We start from the raw sequence: 22162 nt of genomic DNA, 5'->3' as shown, positions 1-22162 counted from the left end.
GTAAGATTCACATTTGGGCTACTTGGTGTAGTTTTGGTCTCCATTTTATAGGAAGGGGGAGAGAGGGAATAGCACAGATTCCCTAGGGTACTGCCAGATGCAAGGAGATACCAAATTCGAAGGAAGGCTTGAAAAAATAGGGACTGTTAGCTGGAGGATCAAAGATCATGGAGTGATTTGATAGATGTGTGTCAAATTGTGACAGGATGGGACAGTGTAGATAGAAACAGACTGTTTGCAGTGATTCAGGGAGCAAGAGCGAGGGGGCTTTAGAGTTAAGATTGAATGTGAGAGATTTAGAACAGAAAGGAAAGCTTGCAAGCAACTTTGGAATGGCAGGAGGCCATTCAGCCCCTCGAGCTGGTTGCACCATTCAATGAGATCACGGCTGATTGGAGGATTGCGAGGCTGTGAGCTGCACTTGGCAGGGTTGGTGTGGGGAGGAAGGTCGGTAAGCTTGAATTGAAATAGATCAAAGGCAGGCAAGTGGAGCTGAGCTACAGAGCAGTCCTGATCTAGTGGAGAACTGGCTCAAAGGGCTGAATGCCTTCCTCCTATCCTTATGAACATACAAATTAGTAGCAGGAGTAGGCCATTCAGCCCCTTGAGCCTGCTCTGCCATTCAATAAGACCATGGCTGATTCGATTGTGGCCTCAATGCCACTTTCCTGCCTTCCCCCCTTTGTTAGTCAAGAATCTATCTACCTCTGCCTTAAAATATTCAATGACCCCGCCTCCACCGCTCTCTGGGGAAGAGAATTCCACAGACTCATGACCCTCTGAGAGAAAAGATTTGCCCTCATCTCTGTCTTAAATGAGAGACCCCTTATTTTTAAACTGTGTCCCCTGGTTCTAGTCTCTCTCATGAGGGGAAACATCCTTTCAACATCCACCCTGTCAAGTTCCCTCTGGAACTTATACGTCTCAATAAGATCACCTCTCATTCCTCTAAACTCCTATGGTTACAGGCCCAAACTGCCCAACCTTTCCTCATAAAACAACCCCCCTCATCCCAGGGATCTGTCGATTGACCTTCTCTGAACTTCCTCTAAAGCAATTATGCCCTGTCTTAAATAAGGAGACCAAAACTGTACAGAGTACTCTAGATGTGGCCTCACCAATGCCCTGTACAACTGTAGCAAAAGATGACTGCTTTTATATTCTAATTCCCATCCCCAATGTTCCAGTTTGGAACAAGGGAACAAAGCTTAGAGGTATAATAACAATAATTGTATGAATAAAACAGAGGGAGAGAGAGAGAGACAGGAAAGTTGCAGTGGAGGGAATATAGTGAGTGGAGGTGAGAGAGAGTTCACCCCTCAGCTCATTGAAACATATAAGATTCTGAAGGGGTTTGACAGGGTTGGTGCTGAGAGATCATTTGCCTCCCACCCCCACACCCATCAGCCGGGGAATCTAGAACGGGGGGGGGGCACAGTCTCAGGATAAGGGGCCGATCATTTAGGACTGAGATGAGGAGAAATTTCTTCACTCATTGGGTTGTGAATCTTTGGAATCCTCTACTGCAGTAGGTTGTGGATGCTCCTTCGTTGGATATATTTAAGGCTGGGATAGACAGGTCTTTGGTCCCAATTGTAAGGACTGACTCAAGGGCCGAATGGTCCACTCCTGTTCCTATTTTTCATATTCTCATAACACAACAAATGTTCTTACGTTCTGCCTGTAGTTTGAGAGGAACAGGGCAACGTAGGATAATAGAACAAGGGCCTCTTCCTCTATTCAATTAGATCATAAATGATCTGCACCTTAAGCCCCTCCGCCTGCCTTGGTTTTGTAACTGTTTGATTGCCCCCTTCGAACAAATAAAATATATCGACCTCAGTTTCAACATTTCCAATTGACCCCTCAGCTGCAACAGCTTTTGGGGAGATAGAGTTACATTAAGGGGGCTTCCCGGATATGGGATCAGCACTCCAAGAGCGGCAGAGGTTGGACGCTGAATCAGTGGGGTCCACCTTCCCTCATCGTGAGTGAGGAGCAGTACTAAGATCCTGACGGCGGAGCCGCACTTTTCTCTGCCGTTGCAACGGGAACGTGTGGTGATGGTGCATGTGTACAACCCCTTCGTCCCTGTCGCCGACGCGGTCACCTTCCTCACCAGGTACTTCGATAAGGTGGGGAGCGGCACCGAGATTCGAGACGACTTGGGGATCTGGACAGGCAAACGCCTGTTTAAGGTCACGCTAAAGACCGATGGTAAGGGAGCCATTTTCCACCCTCCTTCCAGTTTCGCTATCGGGGGAAACCGTGGCTACCTGGTCTACGCTGGGCAACCCAAGCATTGTCGCTCATGCGGCAAGGCTGGTCATGTGGCGGCCAACTGCAGCGACTCCCTCTGCAAGATCTGCAAACAGGAAGGGCACCAGACAAAAGACTGCAAACAGGCCAAGTGCTGCAACCTGTGTGGCGAGGCAGGTCACCTCTACAGGACCTGCACCAAACGCTGCCGTACTTACGCACAGGCAGCCAAAGCCGACCAGGGGGAAGCAGAAGAAATGTTTCGTGTCACTCCAACCACCAAGGCCCCCAGGGAGCTCAACGGGACAAAGGAGGACACAGAGAGAGACAAGGTGGAGAAAGAGATTGAGGCAACAGAGAGCCAATCAGCAGCACTACCCCCTGTACCTCCCAGTCCTCAGGACAGCGAATCAATGGAGGAGGAGGCAGCAGTGGAAAAGCAGCAGGGGGAGTGGCGGACGGTGAAGAACAAGAAAAGTAAGAGGGAGCGAAGAAGAAGCAAAGGCGTTTCCCAGAGAAGCGGCAAGAGGCGTCTCCTATCCGACACGGATGACAAGGGCAGCAGCTCTTCGGATGATGAAGTGCCAGGGCGGCACCGACAGAAGAGGCGACAAAGCTCCAGGGCGTTGGAGGACGAGACACCCGAGCTCCAGAAAATTGGAGACAACAAGGAGACCAGCGCACCCCAACTTTGCCTGCAACCTGAGGAGGCCAGTGCACCACAGCCCCTGGAATCTGGGAGCAGTGAGGCAATCATCGCACCCCAGCTCCAGGAAGCCGGGAACAGCAACACCCCAGAGGGGGTGAGTTTTGGAGAAGCTTCTCCAGCAAAGGTCATCTCAAAACCCACTCTCTACGTGAACCTCCAGATGCCACCGGAGCAGAACACGGCCAACGAGATCTACCTCAGCCCATCCAAAGTGAAGGAATTTGAGCTCACTACGGGTATGAAGGAGCAGACTAAAGGTCTGGGACTCTCAGAGACAGTGGGTTTGGTAGGAGAATAAATGCTTTAAAATGGATTTAAAGATTGTATCCATAAATGTGCGTAGCATTAAATCTACTACGCGATGTGTTGCGACCTTGGACTACCTAGCCAAGGTCAAAGCTGACCTGTTGTTTCTGCAGGAGTGTGCGATACCGCACCTCAGCTCCTACAGGCAATGGTCACGATGGTGGTCCCACGGGCCATCGATCTGGTCGGGCGGAAACGACTCTCGTTCCTCCGGCCTGGGTATTCTGCTGCGGGGAGGCAACTTCACCGTCTCCGAGGTCAAGGAGGTGGTGGGCGGGCGACTCCTCGTAGCAGACGTAATGTACAAGAACGCTCCACTCCGGTTAATTAACGTGTATGGCCCGGCACAAGGGGCTGAGCGGCTGGAGGTTTTTCAGCAGCTCCCACTGCTGCTGGCGACCTCCAGGCCGGTCATTCTGGGCGGTGACTTCAACTGCATCATCGATGCGGCTGGACGATCCGGCAGGGCCGGCAGCAGATTGGACACTACGTCCAGATCCCTGATGGAAACAGTTAAGGATGCCAAGCTGCACGACGTCTTCAGCAACCCTGCAGACGGAGCGCAGCGTAGATACACCTGGTCGCGGCCAGACGGGTCCATTCGTTCCAGGATAGACTTCCTGTTTGTGTCCCGTGCATTCACAGTCAGATCCACCGAGGTCAAGCCGGTGTTCTTCTCTGACCACTGCCTCCTACTGGCGGACTGCCACTTGGAGAAGGACCTGAGGGTGGGCAGGGGGGCATGGAAGCTAAATGTGCAACTGCTGACCCCAGAGAACATTGAGGAGCTCAAGAGGGATTACAAAGGTTGGAGAACCGTGAAACCCCTCTTTGAGTCCCTGACACACTGGTGGGAAGCGATCAAGGGAAGCATCGAGAGGTTTTTCATCCTCAAAGGCACCCAGAAAGCTAGAAAGGAACAGAGGGAAATGTCCCGACTCCAGAAAAAGATGCAGAATCTGCTCCGGCTGCAGTCGATGGGGGTCGATGTCAAGGAGGAGCTCCAAGAGGTGAAGGGCCAGCGAGCCTCGCACTTTGCCTCGGAGGCCTCCAAGATCATCTTCCGTTCCAGAGTCCGCTCCGTGGAGCAGGATGAGACGTGCTCACGTTTCTTCTTCCAAAAGGTACACAGAGAGCGCTCTGTGATCAGCAGCCTGAAGGAAGAAGACGGCTCAGTAAAGTCATCACGGTCCGACATTCTGAGGATCAGCAAATCCTTTTATGCCGGATTGTATGACGTGAAGCCCACGGACAGCACGGCCTCCCAGTCCTTCCTGTCCTCTATCACGAAGGTCTTAGACCACAGTATGCGGGAGAGCCTGGACAAACCGCTAACTCCTGATGAACTGACTAAGGCCCTCGAGTCCTTCGAGAAGAGTAAAACCCCCGGAAGCGACGGCTTGCCGGCGGAGTTGTATTCGGCTCTGTGGGACTTGATCGGCCCAGACCTGCTAGGGGTGTACGAGAGTATGCTCCTGGCCGGTAGTATGTCAGAATCCATGAGGAAAGGCATCATCACCCTCATCTACAAGCACAAGGGGGAAAGGGAGGAAATTAGAAATTGGCGACCCATTTCACTGTTGAATGTGGACTATAAGATTCTGTCCAAGGTCATCGCCAATCGGGTCAAATCCGCTCTGGAATTGGTGATTCACCCTGACCAGACCTGCTCTGTGCCAGGCAGGAAGATCTCTGACAGCCTGGCGCTGCTCAGGGATACGATTGCCTATGTACAGGACAGGGGTGTGGATACCTGCCTCATCAGCTTGGATCAGGAGAAGGCCTTTGACAGAATATCGCACACCTACATGGGGGATGTGCTCTCCAAAATGGGCTTTGGGGAGGGAATTCGAAATTGGATCCAACTGCTCTACACTAACATCAGTAGCGCAGTCTCAATCAATGGGTGGGAAACAGATAGCTTTCCGATTAAATCTGGAGTCAGGCAGGGCTGTCCTCTCTCGCCTGTCCTTTTCGTGTGTTGCATAGAACCCTTTGCCGAGTCCATCAGGAAGGATCCGGGCATAAGAGGAGTGACGATCCCAGGCAGTGGAGGCACTCAGGTAAAAGCCTCCCTGTACATGGACGACGTCGCCGTCTTCTGCTCGGATCCGCTGTCGGTGCGCAAACTGATGCACATCTGCGACCAGTTCGAACTGGCCTCGGGAGCCAAGGTAAATCATGGGAAGAGCGAGGCCATGTTCTTTGGGAACTGGGCTGACCGATCCTTTGTCCCCTTCACTGTCAGGGCTGACGGCCTGAAGGTGCTGGGGATATGGTTCGGAGGGACCGGGGCATGCGTTAGAAACTGGAAGGAGCGAGTGGCTATGGTGAAAAGGAAACTGGGCATGTGGGAGCGACGCTCCCTCTCCATTGCGGGTAAGAACCTGGTCATCAGGTGTGAGGTACTCTCGCTGTTGTTGTACGTGGCGCAGGTCTGGCCCATTCCAGACTCCTGCGCGATGGCGATCACTCGAGCCATCTTCCGCTTTATCTGGAGGTCGAAAATGGATCGTGTCCGCAGGGACGTGATGTACAAGCCTCTAGATAAAGGGGGAAAAAACGTGCCCAACATCGCCCTCATACTGATGGCCACCTTTGTGTGTGGCTGCATCAAGCGGTGCGTAGACCCTCAGTACGCAAACACCAAGTGTCACTACGTGCTGAGGTTCTACCTGTCCCTGGTGTTGCGAAGGATGGGTCTGGCCACGCTGCCGCGGAACACTCCAAGTAGTTGGACCGTGCCGTACCACCTGTCCCTGGTGGAAAAATTTATGCAGAAAAATACCTTTGACCACAAGTCCATCAGGCAGTGGTTGGCACGTAACGTCCTAGAGGCCCTGAGGGAAAAGGAGAGGGTGGACCCTGTGGGATGGTTCCCCGAGCAGACTGTCAAAGTCATTTGGCAGAATGCCTCATCGCCAGAACTTTCCAACAAGCACCAAGACGTAGCTTGGCTGGTGGTGAGAAAGGCCCTCCCCGTCAGATCCTTCCTACACGCCAGGAGGCTCACCCCCTCTGCACGTTGCCCTCGAGGTGGCTGTGGTGGGGAAGAGACCGTTGTTCACCTCCTTGTGGATTGTGCCTTTGCAAAGAAAGTCTGGAGAGAGATGCAGTGGTTGCTGTCGAGGTTCATCCCGAGCAGTTCTGTGACACAGGACTCTGTGCTCTACGGGCTGTTCCCAGGGACACACACCGAGACAAACATCAACTGCAGCTGGAGGATCATCAACTCGGTGAAAGAGGCGCTTTGGTCTGCCCGAAACTTGTTGGTCTTCCAGCACAAAGAGTTGTCCCCGACCGATTGTTGCGGACTGGCACAATCCAAAGTCCAGGACTACGTGCTGAGGGACGCACTAAAGCTTGGGGCAGCTGCCGCAAAGGCGCAATGGGGAAGGGTCGCTGTCTAAGACCTTTCTACCACAGCGCACCGAGAGACTGGGAACTGTTTAGAGCCCCTCGGGCTGTACAGATCAAAATGAAAGGCTGTAAATAATTGTAATATTGTTTGTACTGATGCACCTGGTGATACATTTTGTAAAAGTTTAACCTGGATTGTACCCTTGTAATGTTGTTATTGAAATGGTTTGGAATGTGATTGAAGATATTTTATGAATAAAGTATATTTTTACAAAAAAAAAAAGAGTGAGGAGCAGTACTCACTGAAGACCGAGACGCTGGTCACAGAGAATCCCTCCAACCCATTCTTCATCACTTGGCATTTGAACAGCCCCTCATCCTCGATGGTCATGGATCGGACCAGCAGCGTCCCGTTCTGCAGCGTCTCAAACTGACCCTCCTCTGTCGGTGCCCTGACTCCCTTCGCCACGGCGATCTGCTTCCACTCCTCCACCGAGCTGGTTTTCTGGTAGAAAAAGACACAGGCCAGGAGAGGTTAAGGCTGCCGAACATCCTTCCATCCCTGGGGCGTGAAGGGCCTCCATGCAACAAAGCAACGATGGCTTGCATTTATATAGCGCCCTTCACATAGCAAGACCTTCCATAGGCGCTTTACGCGGGAGAGGTTGTCAAACAGAACTTGACACGGAGCCGCACGAGGGGATATTAGGGCAGGTCAAAGAGTCAGGCTTTAAGGAGTGCCTTAAAGGGGGAGAAAGAGGCGGGCCGGCTTAGGGAAGGAATCTCAGGGCAGCAGTGAGAGCAGATTGCCCGCTCCATCAGCTAGGAATACAGCAAACCATTGGCATAAACCCAGAAACAGGGGTGGGGCAGCCTGTTGGAGGGCGGGGCCCGAGAATATTTCTGGTTTTACAGTCAGCGCTTGCAGCCAGGTTCTGGAAGAAAGACTTGCATTTATATAGCAACATTTACGCAACCTTTGGGCATCCCAAAGCACCTTACAGCCGACGCAGTGCTTCTGAAAGTGTAATCAGTGCTGTAGCACAGGAAGCGCAGCATTTGTGCACAGCAAGATCCCGCAAACAGCATTGACAATGACCAAATAATTTGTCCCTGGGGTTACCGGTTGAGGGGTAAATATTGGCTGGCACACGAGGGAGGGCTCCGCAGCTCATTTTTGAAATAGTGCCATGCGATCTTCCATGCCCACCTGAGAAGCCTGACGGGGCCTCAGTTCAATGTCTCATGTGAAAGATGGCACCTCTGACAGTGCAGCACTCCCTCGGTGCTATGCAGGAGGTATCAGCTTAGATTTTGCGCTGCAGTCTCTGGAGTGAGACTTGAACCCACGACCTTCTGATTCAGAGGCAAGAGTGTGTAACTGACTGAGCGAAGGCTTAAAGTAAAGAAAGAGTCTCATTGTGTTAGCCTCAGAACACTATCAGTGCCCAACAGCTAACAGCCAGAGCACCTAGAAAGACACTTACCAGAAGCCATCGTATGATCTGTGCATTCTTTTGATGGGGTACAGGACAGGGCAGCCGAAGTTCCTCCCCATATATGGCAGAGATGGTTCGGGATATATGTGCACTATCTCCTGTTTGATAACAACATCATGTCAAAAAAATTAATAGTTTGAGTTCTAATCACAATCCATTGACTTAAAGCCTTCTAGATTTTGTTTAGTGTTTTTAGTGTGTTTCTTAGTGCCACTTTCTATAGATGTATGCGCAGGTGAAAAAGGAACACTTCACTCCTGTCTGGTACTGTACGGCCTGTGTGTGTCTCAGTGTCAGCTCCTGTCCCTGTACAGTACACAGCAGGTAAAAGGAAAGATTCACTCCTCTCGGGTACTGTACGGCCTGTGTGTGTCTCAGTGTGAGCTCCAGTCCAAATACAGTACACAGCAGGTAAAAGGAAAGATTCACTCTCGCTGGCATCTTACAGCATTTGTGATTTGGAGTCAGCACATGGGCAGCACACACATGTTAAGCGGGAATAGCCAATGTTTCATGGTGGCATGTGCAGAACTAAATTGAAGAGGTATGGTGTAACAATACAGTGCAGAGGTACAGTGTAATGATACGGTGCAGAGATACAGTGCATAGATATGGTACAGAGATATGGTACAGAGATATGGTACAGATATTTGGGTACAGAGCTATGGTACAGATATTTGGTACAGAGATATGGTACAGATATTTGGTACAGAGATGTGGTACAGATATTTTGTACAGAGATATGGTACAGATATTTGGTACAGAGATATGGTACAGAGATATGGTACAGAGATGTGGTACAGAGATGTGGTACAGAGATATGATACAGATATTTGGTACAGAGATATGGTACAGAGATATGGTACAGAGATGTGGTACAGAGATGTGATACAGATATTTGGTACAGATATTTGGTACAGAAATATGGTACAGATATTTGGTACAGAGATATGATACAGAGATATGGTACAGAGATGTGGTACAGAGATATGATACAGATATTTGGTACAGAGATATGATACAGGGATATGATACAGATATTTAGTACAGATGTTTGGTAGAGATATGATGGAGATATGGTACAGAGATGTGGTACAGAAATATGGTACAGAGATGTGGTACAAATATTTGGTACAGAGATATGATACAGAGATATGGTACAGAGATATGGTACAGATATTTGGTACAGAAATATGATACAGATATTTGGTACAGAGATATGATACAGAGATGTGGTACAGAGATGTGGTACAGAGATGAGGTACAGAGATATGATACAGATATTTGGTACAGAGATATGGTACAGAGATATGGTACAGAGATATGGTACAGAGATGTGGTACAGAGATGTGGTACAGAGATATGATACAGATATTTGGTACAGATATTTGGTACAGAAATATGGTACAGATATTTGGTACAGAGATATGATACAGAGATATGGTACAGAGATGTGGTACAGAGATATGATACAGATATTTGGTACAGAGATATGATACAGGGATATGATACAGATATTTAGTACAGATGTTTGGTAGAGATATGATGGAGATATGGTACAGAGATGTGGTACAGAAATATGGTACAGAGATGTGGTACAAATATTTGGTACAGAGATATGATACAGAGATATGGTACAGAGATATGGTACAGATATTTGGTACAGAAATATGATACAGATATTTGGTACAGAGATATGATACAGAGATGTGGTACAGAGATGTGGTACAGAGATGAGGTACAGAGATATGATACAGATATTTGGTACAGAGATATGGTACAGAGATATGGTACAGAGATATGGTACAGAGATGTGGTACAGAGATGTGGTACAGAGATATGATACAGATATTTGGTACAGAGATATGGTACAGAGATATGGTACAGAGATATGGTACAGAGATATGGTACAGAGATGTGGTACAGAGATATGATACAGATATTTGGTACAGAGATATAGTACAGAGAGATAGTACAGAGATATGGTACAGAGATGCGGTACAGAGATATGATACAGATATTTGGTACAGAGATATAGTACAGAGATATAGTACAGAGATATAATACAGAGATGTGGTACAGAGATGTGATACAGATATTTGGTACAGATATTTGGTACAGAAATATGGTACAGATATTTGGTACAGAGATATGATACAGATATTTGGTACAGAGATGTGATACAGATATTTGGCACGGAGATATGATACAGAGATGTGGAACAGATATTTGGTACAGAGATATGATACAGATATTTGGTACAGAGATATAATACAGAGATGTGGTACAGAGATGTGGTACAGAGATTTGGTACAAATATTTGGTACAGAGATATGGACAGATATTTGGTACAGCAGTACAGCTAAGCACAGGTGACCATGAAGTTATTGTATCCTTGTAAAATCCCAACATACTTACTGCTATCCATTAAGGAAGGAAACCTGCCATCCATACCCTGTCTGCCGTGCACTCCAGTGACAGAGTTGACTCTTAATTTACCTCCAAAATACTTGTCTGTCCCGTCCCAGGGCAACTAAGGGACAGACAGTAAATCCTACTCCTCACCAGCCTGGTCCAAATCCCAGGAATGATAAATCACAGAATCACAGAATCACACAGTGCAGAAGAGGCCCTTCGGCCCATCGAGTCTGCACCGACACGTGAAAAACACCTGACCTACCTACCTAATCCCATTTACCAGCACTTGGTCCATAGCCTTGAATGTTATGACGTGCCAAGTGCTCATCCAGGTACTTTTTAAAGGATGTGAGGCAACCCCCCTCCACCACCCACCCAGGCAGGATATTCCAGACCGTCACACCCTCTGGGTAAAAAAGTTTTTCCTCACATTCCCCCTAAACCTCCTGCCCCTCACCATGAACTTATGTCCCCTCATGACTGACCCTTCAACTAAGGGGAACAGCTACTCCCTATCCACCCTGTCCATGCCCCTCATAATCTTGTACACCTCGATAAGGTCGCCCCTCACTCTTCTCTACTCCAACGAAAACAACACAAGTCTATCCAACCTCTCTTCATAACTTAAATGTTTCATCCCAGGCAACACCCTGGTGAATCTCCTCTGCACCCCCTCCAGTGCAATCACATTCTTCCTATAATGTGGCGACCAGAACTGCACACAGTACTCCAGCTGTGGCCTCACCAAGGCTCTATACAACTCCAACATGACCTGCCTATTTTTGTAATCTATGCCTCGATTGATAAAGGCAAGTGTCCCATATGCCATTTTCACTAACCCACTAACATGCCCCTCTGCCTTCAGAGATCTATGAACACACACGCCAAGGTCCCTTTGTTCCTCAGAACTTCCTAGTGTCATCCCGTTCATTGAATACTTCCTTGTCAAATTACTCCTTCCAAAGTGTATCACCTCACACTTTTCAGGGTAAAATTCCATCTGCCACTTATCTGCCCACTTGACCATCCCGTCTATACCTTCCTGTAGCCCAAGACATTTAATCTCACTGTTAACCACCCAACCAATCTTTGTGTCATCCACAAACTTACTAATCCTACCCCCCACATATTCATCTATGTCATTTATATAAATGACAAATAATAGGGGACCCAGCACAGATCCCTGTGGTATGCCACTGGACACTGGCTTCCAGTCACTAAAGCATCCTTCTGTCATCACCCTCTGTCTCCTACAACTAAGCCAATTTTGAATCCACCTTATCAAATTACCCTGTATCCCACGTGCATTTGCCTACTTTATAAGTCTCCCATGTGGGACCTTGTCAAAGGCTTTGCTGAAATCCATATAAACTACATCAACTGCATTACCCTCATCTATACACCTGGTCACCTCCTCAAAAAATTCAATCAAATTTGTTAGGCATGACCACCCTCTGACAAAGCCATGCTGACTATCCCTGATTAAACCTTGCCTCTCCAAGTGGAGATAGATTCTCTCCTTCAGAATTTTCTCCAATAGTTTCCCTACCACTGACATGAGACTCATTGGCCTGTAGTTCCCTGGCTTATCTCATCAACCCTTCTTAAATAGCGGAACCACATTAGCTGTTCTCCAGTCCTCTGGCACCTCCCCTATGGCCAGAGAGGAATTAAAAATTTGGGTCAGAGCCCCTGCGATCTCCTCCCTTGCCTCCTTCAGCAGTCTGGGACACAAATCATCTGAACCTGGAGATTTGTCCACTTTTAAGCCTGCCAACACCTCCAATACCTTGTCACGCCCTATATCAATTTGCTTAAGAACCTCGCATTCTCTCTCCCAGAGTTCGATACCTTCACCCTCATTCTCTTGGGTGAAGACGGATGTGAAATATTCATTCAACACTCTAGCGATGACCTCTGGCTCCACCCATAGATTGACCCCTTATTCCCTTATGGGCCCTACTCTTTCCCTGGTTATCCTCTTCCCATTGATATACTTACAGAATGTCTTGGGATTTTCCCTACTTTTACCAGCCAGAGCTTTCTCATATCCCCTCTTTGCTCTCCTAACTGCTTTCTTAAGCTCCACCCTGCACTTTCTGTACTAATTCCTCTGCTGATTTGCTTCCCTTGTACCTGCTAAAAGCCTCTCTTTTCCTTCTCATCGTAACTTGAATATCTCTGGTCATCCATGGTTCTCTGGGCTTGTTACCCCTTCCTATCACCCTAGAGGGAACATGTTGAGCCTGAACCCTCCCCATTTCCTTTTTGAATGCCTCCTCACTGCTCCACTGTAGATTTCCCCACAAGTAGCTGTTCCCAGTCTACCCCAGTTCCCAGTGAAAAACATTTGGATGAAAGGACAGTGGAGGTGGGTCAGAGAAGCAGTGAAGCTCCGACATGCACTTAAGCAGCAGATTGGATTACTGATACCAGTAAGTGTTTCAGGACTGACACAAAAGGCGTAGTGCAAACTTTCTGGAATGTTTCTGAAATGTTTCACTCTGCAGTGTAGGAGGGCAGCTGTGGGAGATATCAACGCACAATCTGTGCCTTGTCCTGAGACGTTGCTTGTTCGAATTTCTCTTTCAGGCTGATCAAAGGAGATTGTGCCTGACTCACGGTCAGTCATAACAGCCCAGGCCCCTCTTGGTTGCTCACAAGTGCCAGACAGGCGCCGTCCCACATCCGCAGCGCTCTGCGGCAGAGGGGGTGCTGTTGTGTTTACCGCACACCTACTTATTCCTGTCTCATTGTCATCAACTGAACTGGTTATCTGTGAAAAACACACACAAAAAGGCTCCTTCCTCTCCAATACCTGGCTGCTGTTAACCCGATAAAGGCCAACATTGTGAGCTCAGAGGGTAAGGCACTCAGTTCGGAGTCATGGGTTCAGGTTTCACTCCAGAGAACTGAGCACGATCAAGTGCTTTCATGAAGTGTAATTCAGGAGGTGCAGCAGCCAATTCACACCCAGGAAGCTCCCACAAACAGCAATGCGCTAATGACTAGACAACCTGATCTTCCCCGCCATGATGGCTGAGGGATAAATATTGGCCAAAAGACCCGGGAGAATTGCCCTCCTCCCCTGCTCTACCTCGAAATAGTGAGATGAGAATCTTATAATTCATCTCTGGAGACAGACAGTGCCATGGTCTCATCTGAGAGCTGGTACCTCTGACAGTGCAGCACTCCTCAGCACTGACCCTCAGACAGTGCAGCACTCCCTCAGCACTGACCCTCTAACAATGCAGCACTCCCTCAGCACTACCCCTCCGACAGTGCAGCACTCCCCTCAGTACTGACCCTCTGACTGTGTAACACTCCCTCAGTACTGACCCTCTGACATTGCAGCACTCCCTCAGTACTGACTCTCCGATAGTGCAGCATTCCGTCAGTACTGATCCTCCAATAGTGCAGCACTCCCTCAGTACTGACCCTCTGACAGTGCATCATTCCCTCAATACTGACCCTCTTACAGTGCAGCACTCACTCAGTACTGCCCCTCCGAAAGTGCTGCTCTTCCTCAATACTGCCCCTCCAACAGTGCAGCACTCCCTCAGTACTGACTCTCTTACAGTGCAGCACTCCCTCAGTACTGACCCTCCGACAGTGCAGCACTCCCTCAGTACTGACCCTCTGACAGTGCAGCACTCCCTCAGTACTGACCCTCTGACAGTGCAGCACTCCCTCAGTACTGACCCTCCGACAGTGCAGCACTCCCTCAGTACTGATCCTTTGACAGTGCCGCACTCCCTCATTGTCGCGCAGGGAGAGCCAGCCTTGTTTTTGCACTCCAGTCTCTGAAGTGGGGCTCGAAACCACAACCTTCTGACTTTGGAGGGTTGCCAGTGATCTCCGCTGAACCATGGCTGGCGCTGTACCGAACACTGAGCGTATTTCAATCTGCCTCCTGTCATACTCTATCTGTTTCATCTGTTCCTGTCATCCGCCTCTTTCCTCCTGACTTGCTATTTGATTAGCTTTCAGCTCATGCAGCTCGGTCTCCTCAGCTCTTAGTGGTGGTGGTGGTGCCTCTTCATGCTGTGTGGCAAAGTTGAAAACCCCTTGATGTGCCGCAGAATGTAGACAGGGGCTGCCAGGAGGAGGGGGGTGGGTGGTGGGATGGCGAGTGGGGGAGGGTGGGGGATGGGGGTGGGGGTGGGGATGGCGTTACGGATTTTGTGCAAAACACCAGCTCACTCATTAACTCCAGCCAACAGCTTGGAAGCATAGATAGTGTGACAAGGGGGTAGTTGTGACGTCTGTCACTCTGTGTGGGGAAATTGAAACCCAGGTTGTGCACATGCTGGGCGGGGAACATGAACGAAGATACTAATCAGAAGGTCACAGAAGGACTGAATGTTTGAAGCATTTTCAGATCCATTTAGGACACACAAGATGATGATGCATCAATTAAAAGGCACTTTGTAATTTGGAAGTAGAGCCCTTCAGACAAGCTATCGAAATCTAAATCCTGTCAGGCATTGATAAGGCTAAGCACGTAAGGAACATGTTCGCACAGGTTTTCAAAAAGGAAGCAGCACTCCTCGGAGAGAGTTAGGGAACCCAGATCTCTAACCCGCCACCCAAATCCTAACCCCAATCCCAACCCTGGCCATAACCAAAAACCAAACCCTAACCCCAACTCTGAGCCTATCCCTAACCATAACCGTGACGATGACCATAATCTGACTCCTAAACCACAGCTTCAACCCTAACCCTATTCCTAATTTTACCCTTAGCCATAACTCAAACCCTAACCACAACCTGAATCCCAACTCCAAACCCAGCATGAGCCCTAACCCGAAACATTGGCCAGGATTTCACTGCCTCTCCCGCCCGGTGGGATATTATTGGTCCTGCTGAACTCAGTGGAGGTTTGCCGCATCCACCGGGGCGGGGGATGATGGTGGGAGACGGGGGGGGAGACATGTCGCGGTGGGGCCATAACATCCTGGTCATTTACTCTAACCCTATCCTGAACCAGCCATAACACAAACATTATCTCTAAGCCTGTCCCTTTTCCCTAAGCCCAACCATAGCTCTAACCCCAACCAATACCTGGGGCAATATTCCCCCCCCCTCCCTCCTTCCCCCAGTTAGGGGTGTTGTGCAGGAGCCGGCGGGGGTGGGCGCAAACCCGATTGGTGCCCCCGAAGGGGGCCGCGCTGCCATTTTACATGGGCGGGCCAATTAAGGCCCACCCAGCGTGACGTGTGCCTGGAAGCACTGAGCGCTCCCTGTGCGGGAGGAGGGGGGGAGGGGGGGCAGGGGGGGGGAGGAGGGGCAGGGGAGGGGAGGGGGTGCAGGGGAGGGGAGAGGGGTGCAGGGGAGGGGAGGTTCCCTGAGTCAGGGCCGGCGTTCTTTCGCGCATGCGCGGGGAAGAGCGCAGAAATCTGCCGCAGGGAGATAACTTTGATATTTAAAAACTGAAATGAAGTAATTAAAAACTTTTAAAACATGTCCCCTCTTGTGACGCTGTCACATGAACGGGGACATGTCAAAGAATCTAAATGGAAATCTAAATGACACGCGGTGATGTCGGGACGCCCGCCCAAATTCGCCGCGCATCGTTTTACTCGCCGGCCAGCGGGACCCAACTCCGCTCGCCGACCGGAGAATTCAGCCCCTGAATCCTAACCCTTAACCCTATCCCTAAATCTAATCTTAGCCTTGTCACTAAGTCTGCACCAACCCTATCCTTTACTCTAGCCATAACCCTAACCATAATACTAACTTTAACCATAGCGTAAAACTATCTTTAATCCTAACTCTAATCCTAACCATAAATCTAATGCTATTCCTGACCCATAACCCTGATCCCAGCCCTATCCCTGCACATCACCCCCTAATCCTAGGAGTTTAAGAACCCCAGAATAAATGAGTTCCACCTTACTCTGAGAAAGGGTAAAGAGACAGTGGAGGACTTACCTTGGAGAGAGGCAACATGAGCATAAATTGAGATAAGAAGACTGCAGGTCAGAGTAGGAGCCACAGCCATGCTGAGAGGATACTGAGGAACTGAAGATGTGTTTCTAAAGTGTTGATGACTGCAGCTCCACAGCAAGATCACCTCTCCTATCAGCTGGGAACTCCTACAAGTTGCAGCGATAGGCAGTGGAGCGTCAATGAAAGTTAACACTTTGCTCGCTAGTTCAGTTGCCGAATCAATCCTCTGCCTTCACACCTCCCGGCTCGCCCAGGAATGTTAACTAGTTAAATAGTTTAGGATTCTGATCTGCATGACATGTAAAGCTTGGGGAAGATGCCCGGAAGGTTTACTAGGTTAAGCACCGGCACAGAAAATTGGGGAGGACTCCCCTGCTCATCTTCAAAATAGTGTTGTGGGGTTGTTTACGTCCAACTGAGAGGGCAGGTGAGGCCTTGATTTAAGACACCTTACCTGAGAGACAGCACATTTGACAGTGCAGCTCTCCCTCAGTGGAGAGGGCGGACAGAAACAGTGGAGTGGGTCTCATGGAACAGCACTTTCAAAAAGGGGGTAATTTTAATCTAACTTGCTGGGCAGGAGACCACAGGGGTCAGGTGGAACGCTAGGTTTACCATCCGCCCCATATTACTCACCACTGACTTTAATGGGGCATAAAGTTGAACAGAGGAAGAGTAAAAGCAGTGATACACCCTAATCTCTCTTCAGAGAGCCAGCACAGACTTGATAGGCTGAATGGCCTTCCTTCTGTGCTGCTGCCCATGTCTTGACTCATACCAAGTCCCATCCCCCTATCACACCTGTGCTCGCTGACCTGCATAGGCTCCCGGTCAAGCAACGTTTGATTTTTAAATCCTCATCCTGGTTTTCAAATCCTACCACCCCTCCATGTCCTCGCCCCTCCCTATGTCTGTAATTTCCTCCAGACCCACACCCCTCCGAGATATCTGCACTCCTCTGATCCTGGCCTCTTGTGCATTCCTAGATTTAATGTCTCCACCACTGGTGCCCTTGTCTTAAGCTCTGGGATTTGGGTTGCTGCGTCAACCTCCTAACAGCATGGTGGGTGTACCTACACCACATGGGCTGCAGCAGCTCAAGAAGGCAGCTCACCACCACCTTCTCAAAGGCAACTAGGGATGGGCAATAAATGCTGGCCCAGCCAGCGAAGCCCACATCCCATGAATGAATAATATATATTTTTAAAATCCTCCCTAAACGTCTTCACCTCGCTTTCCCCCTTTAAGACACTTCTTAACACCAACCCCTTTGTCCAAGCTTTTGGTCAAATGCGTTAATATCTCCTCATGTTGATATTTTGTTTTATAATGCTTCTGTGAAGCGCTTTGGGGCATTTTATTAGGTTAAAGTCCCTATACGTGGTGTGATTCTAAGAGAAGTAAAATTTATTGATTGAGAAATGTTACAATATCACAGGCAGGTCTTTGGCAAAGCATGAGACAAGCAAGCTTCATACAGACTGTTAAACTCGTTTTATTAACAATTCTTGCGTTCATACAATTGTCTAAAATGCATACGTGTAAATAACACATCCCACGTATGCTCTAATAAATCTTTGCTGGAGAAGACGCCAGAGCTCATGTTATGCCAGAGTTAATACTCTAGCTTTACAGATGAGCTCCCTCAGACATTAAATATTTAAAGATTAGGTATGTTGACCTGTTACCATCAGTATATTTAATTGCCAAATTTTCATTGTGTCACTCCCTTTGCAAATTCCACAATGATTTTCTTTGTTTCAAAGATGTCCTTAGCTATTGGAATAAAATGTGAACTATGCTGAGCAGGCAACAACACGATATAGAAAGTAATTCTTCAAGCTGATTGTTTTTAAGTAGATTGTTGGCGATCTATGTGGTCATTACTGCTGCTGTTAAGTCTGAGCCCTGAACATGAAACTCCCTTGACCTTGTGACATTATCCGCATTCCCGACCACATTTTCATAGCTCCCTCAAAACCTTTCATCCCAGCTTGTTGTTCAGCAACGCTCCTCACCTCCATCCCCCTTCCCTCCCTCGCCCCTTACACTTGTTCCCTATCGGTTCGACTCCCCACCCTCCCCCTCTCTGCTCCTTTCCAATGTCAACACTGTGACGCACGCTCTGTATTGCCGCTGGCTGCAGCGGTCAGCAGTTTCTTCTGGATTTCTCCCACATTGGCAGAACCTCATCATAGTCTGTGCTACCTGACTCCCCAAAGCCTGTTCACCATCTACAAGGCAGAGGTCAGGAGTGTGATGGAATACTCCCCACTTGCCTGGATGAGTGCAGCTCCCACAACACTCGAGAAGCTTGACACCATCCAGGACAAAGCAGCCCGCTTGATTGGCACCCCATCTACCACCTTAAACATTCATTCCCTCTACCAGCAATGCACAGTGACAGCAGTGTGTACCATCTACAACATGCACTGCATCAACTTGTCAAGACTCCTTCAACAGCACCTTCCAAACCCACGACCTCTACCACCTAGGAGAACAAGAGCAGCATACATATGGGAACAGCACCATCCGCAAGTTCTCCTTCAAGCTACACCCCAACCTGAGCAATATTGCCGTTCCTTCACTGACGCTGGTTCAAAATCCTGGAACTTCCCTAGCAGCACTGTGGGTGTACCTACATCAGATGGACTGCAGAGGCTCAAGAAGGCAGTTCATCAACACCTTTTCAAAGACAATTAGAGATGGGCAATAAATGCTGGCCTTGCCAGCGATACCCGCATCCTGTGAAAGGGCAAAAAAAAAAAGTTATCCTCAGTATCCTGGGTCAATATTTATCCTTCAATTTAACACCAGTAAAACAGATTATCTGGTCATTATCACATTGCTGTTTGTGGGAGGTGGCTGTGCATAAATTGGCTGCCATGTTTCCCACATTACAACAGTAATTACTGTTAGGAATAATGTATAGCTTTTCAGTTTAATTTATATTTATATTTGTGTTAAGAAAGGTGGAAAATGGTTTCAGTTTTATTTAGTTTTTTTTCTGAACTTGATGCCGGGAAGTCTGGAGGGCTTCAGAACACAAAGGTAAGGCTTTCTGGGTTTGTTTGCATACCTGCATTTTTAATGAGGTTTTACAACCATTGAAGTGAAGAGATGGGTTACAAAAGGGTGAGCAGTTTAGTGATTTTGGGGGAAAAGAAAAACACAAAGTAGAAAAAAACTGCACTGTTGCCTAGCGACAGGGATCCTGTGAGACACAGGGAAAGACAAAAAAGAAGTTCAGAGTGTGTATATCAGAGAGGGAAGGCAGGAGTTCTAAGCTCTCTGATAAGAAATACTCCAAGGCTGCTGGGGGACTGAGTTTAGGGAACTCACGTGTTTGCTCTGTGGTTGAAGTAATAGTGAGTTTAGAGTGTGGTTGTGGGTATCTCAGGGAGAGATACGAGCTCAGGAAAGAGCATCTAGTGAATGCTCAGATATCTGTGGGAAGAAAACCATTTGTAATTGGGCTAGCACAAGCAAGAAGCCTTGGTGTTAAGATAGTGATAAATCTTCATTGGGCTTTTGTGTCTCTAAGGATATTGCTGGGATAAAAGGAATAGTATGAGTTTGAATCATTTTCTGGTGCTTGTATTGAGAACTTGCCAACCTCTTTTTGTCTTGTGTAATACAGTTCATGTTTAAAACGGTTATTAAACATGCTAAATGGTCATCAGTAAACTCCTGTGAATTTGTTCAGTAACTTTCCTCACTGCAGAATTCCCAGCGTCTGACCTGCTTTCATAGCCACAGTATTCATATGACTGGTCCAGTTCAGTTTCTGGTCAATGGTAATCCCCAAGGATGTTGATAGTGGGGGTTTCAGTACTGAATATGCCATTGCACGTCAAGGGCGATGGTTATATTCTCTCTTGTGGAGATGGTCATTGCCTGGGACTTGTGGCAAGTAGCATTCATGCCTCACTTAGCAGCCCCAGCCTGAATGTTGTCCAGGTCTTGTTGAATATGGCTATGGACTGCTTCAGTATCTGAGGATTCACAAATGGTGCTGAACATTGTGCAGTCATCAGCGAACATCCCCACTTCTGACCTTACAATGGAGGGAAGATCATTGATAAAGCAGCTGAAGATAGTTGGGCCTAGCACACTACCCTGAAGAACTCCTGCAGCAACCTTCAACAACCATAACCATCTTCCTTCCAGGTATGACTCCAACCAGCGGAGAGTTTTCCCCGTCATTCCCATTGACTCCAGTTTTGCTAGGACTCCTTGATGCCACACTCGGTCAAATGCAGCCTTGATGTCAATTGGCAGTCACTCTCACTTCACCTCGGGAGTTCAGCTCTTTTGCCCATGTTTGGACCAAGGCTGTAATGAGGTCAGGAGCTGAGTGGCCCTAGCAGAACCCAAACTAAACAGGTCAGTAGCACGTTATTGCTGAGCAAGTACCACTTGATAAGCCCTGGGCCATTTAGCCCCTTGAGCCTGTTCTGTTGTTCAATGAGATTGTGGCTGATCCATATCTTAAATTCATTTTTAATGCCCCTTACCCAACAAAAATCCATTAACCAAACCTTGAAGTTAGAAAGTCAAAGGTTCAACTTCCAACTCCAGGACAAAAGTCAAATGGCCGTGTTGGTGGAGCCATCATCATCTTTTGGCCTCGTTTACCTGTTCAGGTGGGTGTCAAGGATACTCTGACACGAGTCACAGAAGCTCAACAGGGCTTTGCTCAAGGTCCTAGCCTACCTCAAGAACATGAGCTGGTCACTGATCCCACCTGCGGGTCCTCGCTGGGGGACAAATCAGTGGCCACCTTCGACCACACAATGACAGTCTTCACACCGAAACAAATTGTTTAGCAACCCCTTTGGGGGGCTTCGAGCTGTGAAAGGTGTTGCTCTAGGTCATGTTTTCCCACCCTGCACAAACAAACATGTTTACTGTAAAGCTTCACAATGTGAAACTGGATGCCCGTCAACATGATAACTTCTGCTTGTCGGTACTTGTCCCTTATACTCAGTGCTACAGAGGCAGGGGGTCCATGCCATTTTAACCTCCTCCCACATTCGAAAAATTCCACAAATCCCTGCCCCCCTCCTCCCCACCCCTCCATTCCCTGGCCCCTCAACACAAGGATTTTTTTTTCTGTATAAAAGTTAGTACAATCTACTGCTATTCTTGTCTCGCTTACTTCCTGTGAAACTTGTTGAATCATTTTAAAGAAAGAATCACAGAATCCTAGAAATTTAAAGTACAGAAGCAGGCAATTCGGGCCCATCGTGTGCGTTCCGGTTGACAAGTAGTCATCCAGCCTGATCCCACTTTCCAGTTCTTAGTCTGTAGCCTTGTTGGTTACGGTGCTTTAAGTGCACAGTGCTGAGTGCTAATGCTGGGCAACGAATCTGCAAAGTGGCAGACATCACTGACAAAAATGAGTTAACACTTAAGCAAAAGGTTTTTTTTTAAATTACATGCAGAGCTCCAATTTCGTAAAGGGGAAATGGTTAACCGAAAAGCAGGGAGATGGTAAAGCATCAGTTGCAAAATGAAGAAGTGGCATGACATAATTCCCCACAGACACCGGGTCCGAAATAGGAAATGGTTAACCAAAAGCCAAAACTAATTCCCGCAGTCTGAAGTAGGGAATGGATGACCAAGTGTTTCCCTGATAGAAAGTGCTGCCCTCTGC

At 48.2% G+C, this 22162-nt stretch overlaps 1 protein-coding gene across 1 annotated transcript in view; it reads right to left on the bottom strand.

Annotated features, from left to right (window-relative positions):
* The window catches only part of LOC144695335 (CD166 antigen-like), a 53153-nt gene extending 36549 nt beyond the window's left edge, over window positions 1-16604 (bottom strand). Inside the window, exons 1-3 of the mRNA XM_078566235.1 lie at window positions 16486-16604; window positions 8122-8231; window positions 6938-7139 (exon numbers count right to left, since the gene is read on the bottom strand). Coding sequence (XP_078422361.1) covers window positions 6938-7139; window positions 8122-8231; window positions 16486-16555 — 382 coding nt within the window. The 5' untranslated portion in view covers window positions 16556-16604. The remainder of the gene's footprint in view (window positions 1-6937; window positions 7140-8121; window positions 8232-16485) is intronic.
* Between the last annotated feature and the right edge of the window lie 5558 nt (window positions 16605-22162).

The sequence above is a fragment of the Cetorhinus maximus genome, chromosome 21, assembly GCF_964194155.1.
Source record: "Cetorhinus maximus chromosome 21, sCetMax3.hap1.1, whole genome shotgun sequence".
Classification (NCBI taxonomy): Eukaryota; Metazoa; Chordata; class Chondrichthyes; order Lamniformes; family Cetorhinidae; genus Cetorhinus; species Cetorhinus maximus.
This window is presented reverse-complemented; position numbering and strand designations above follow the sequence as displayed.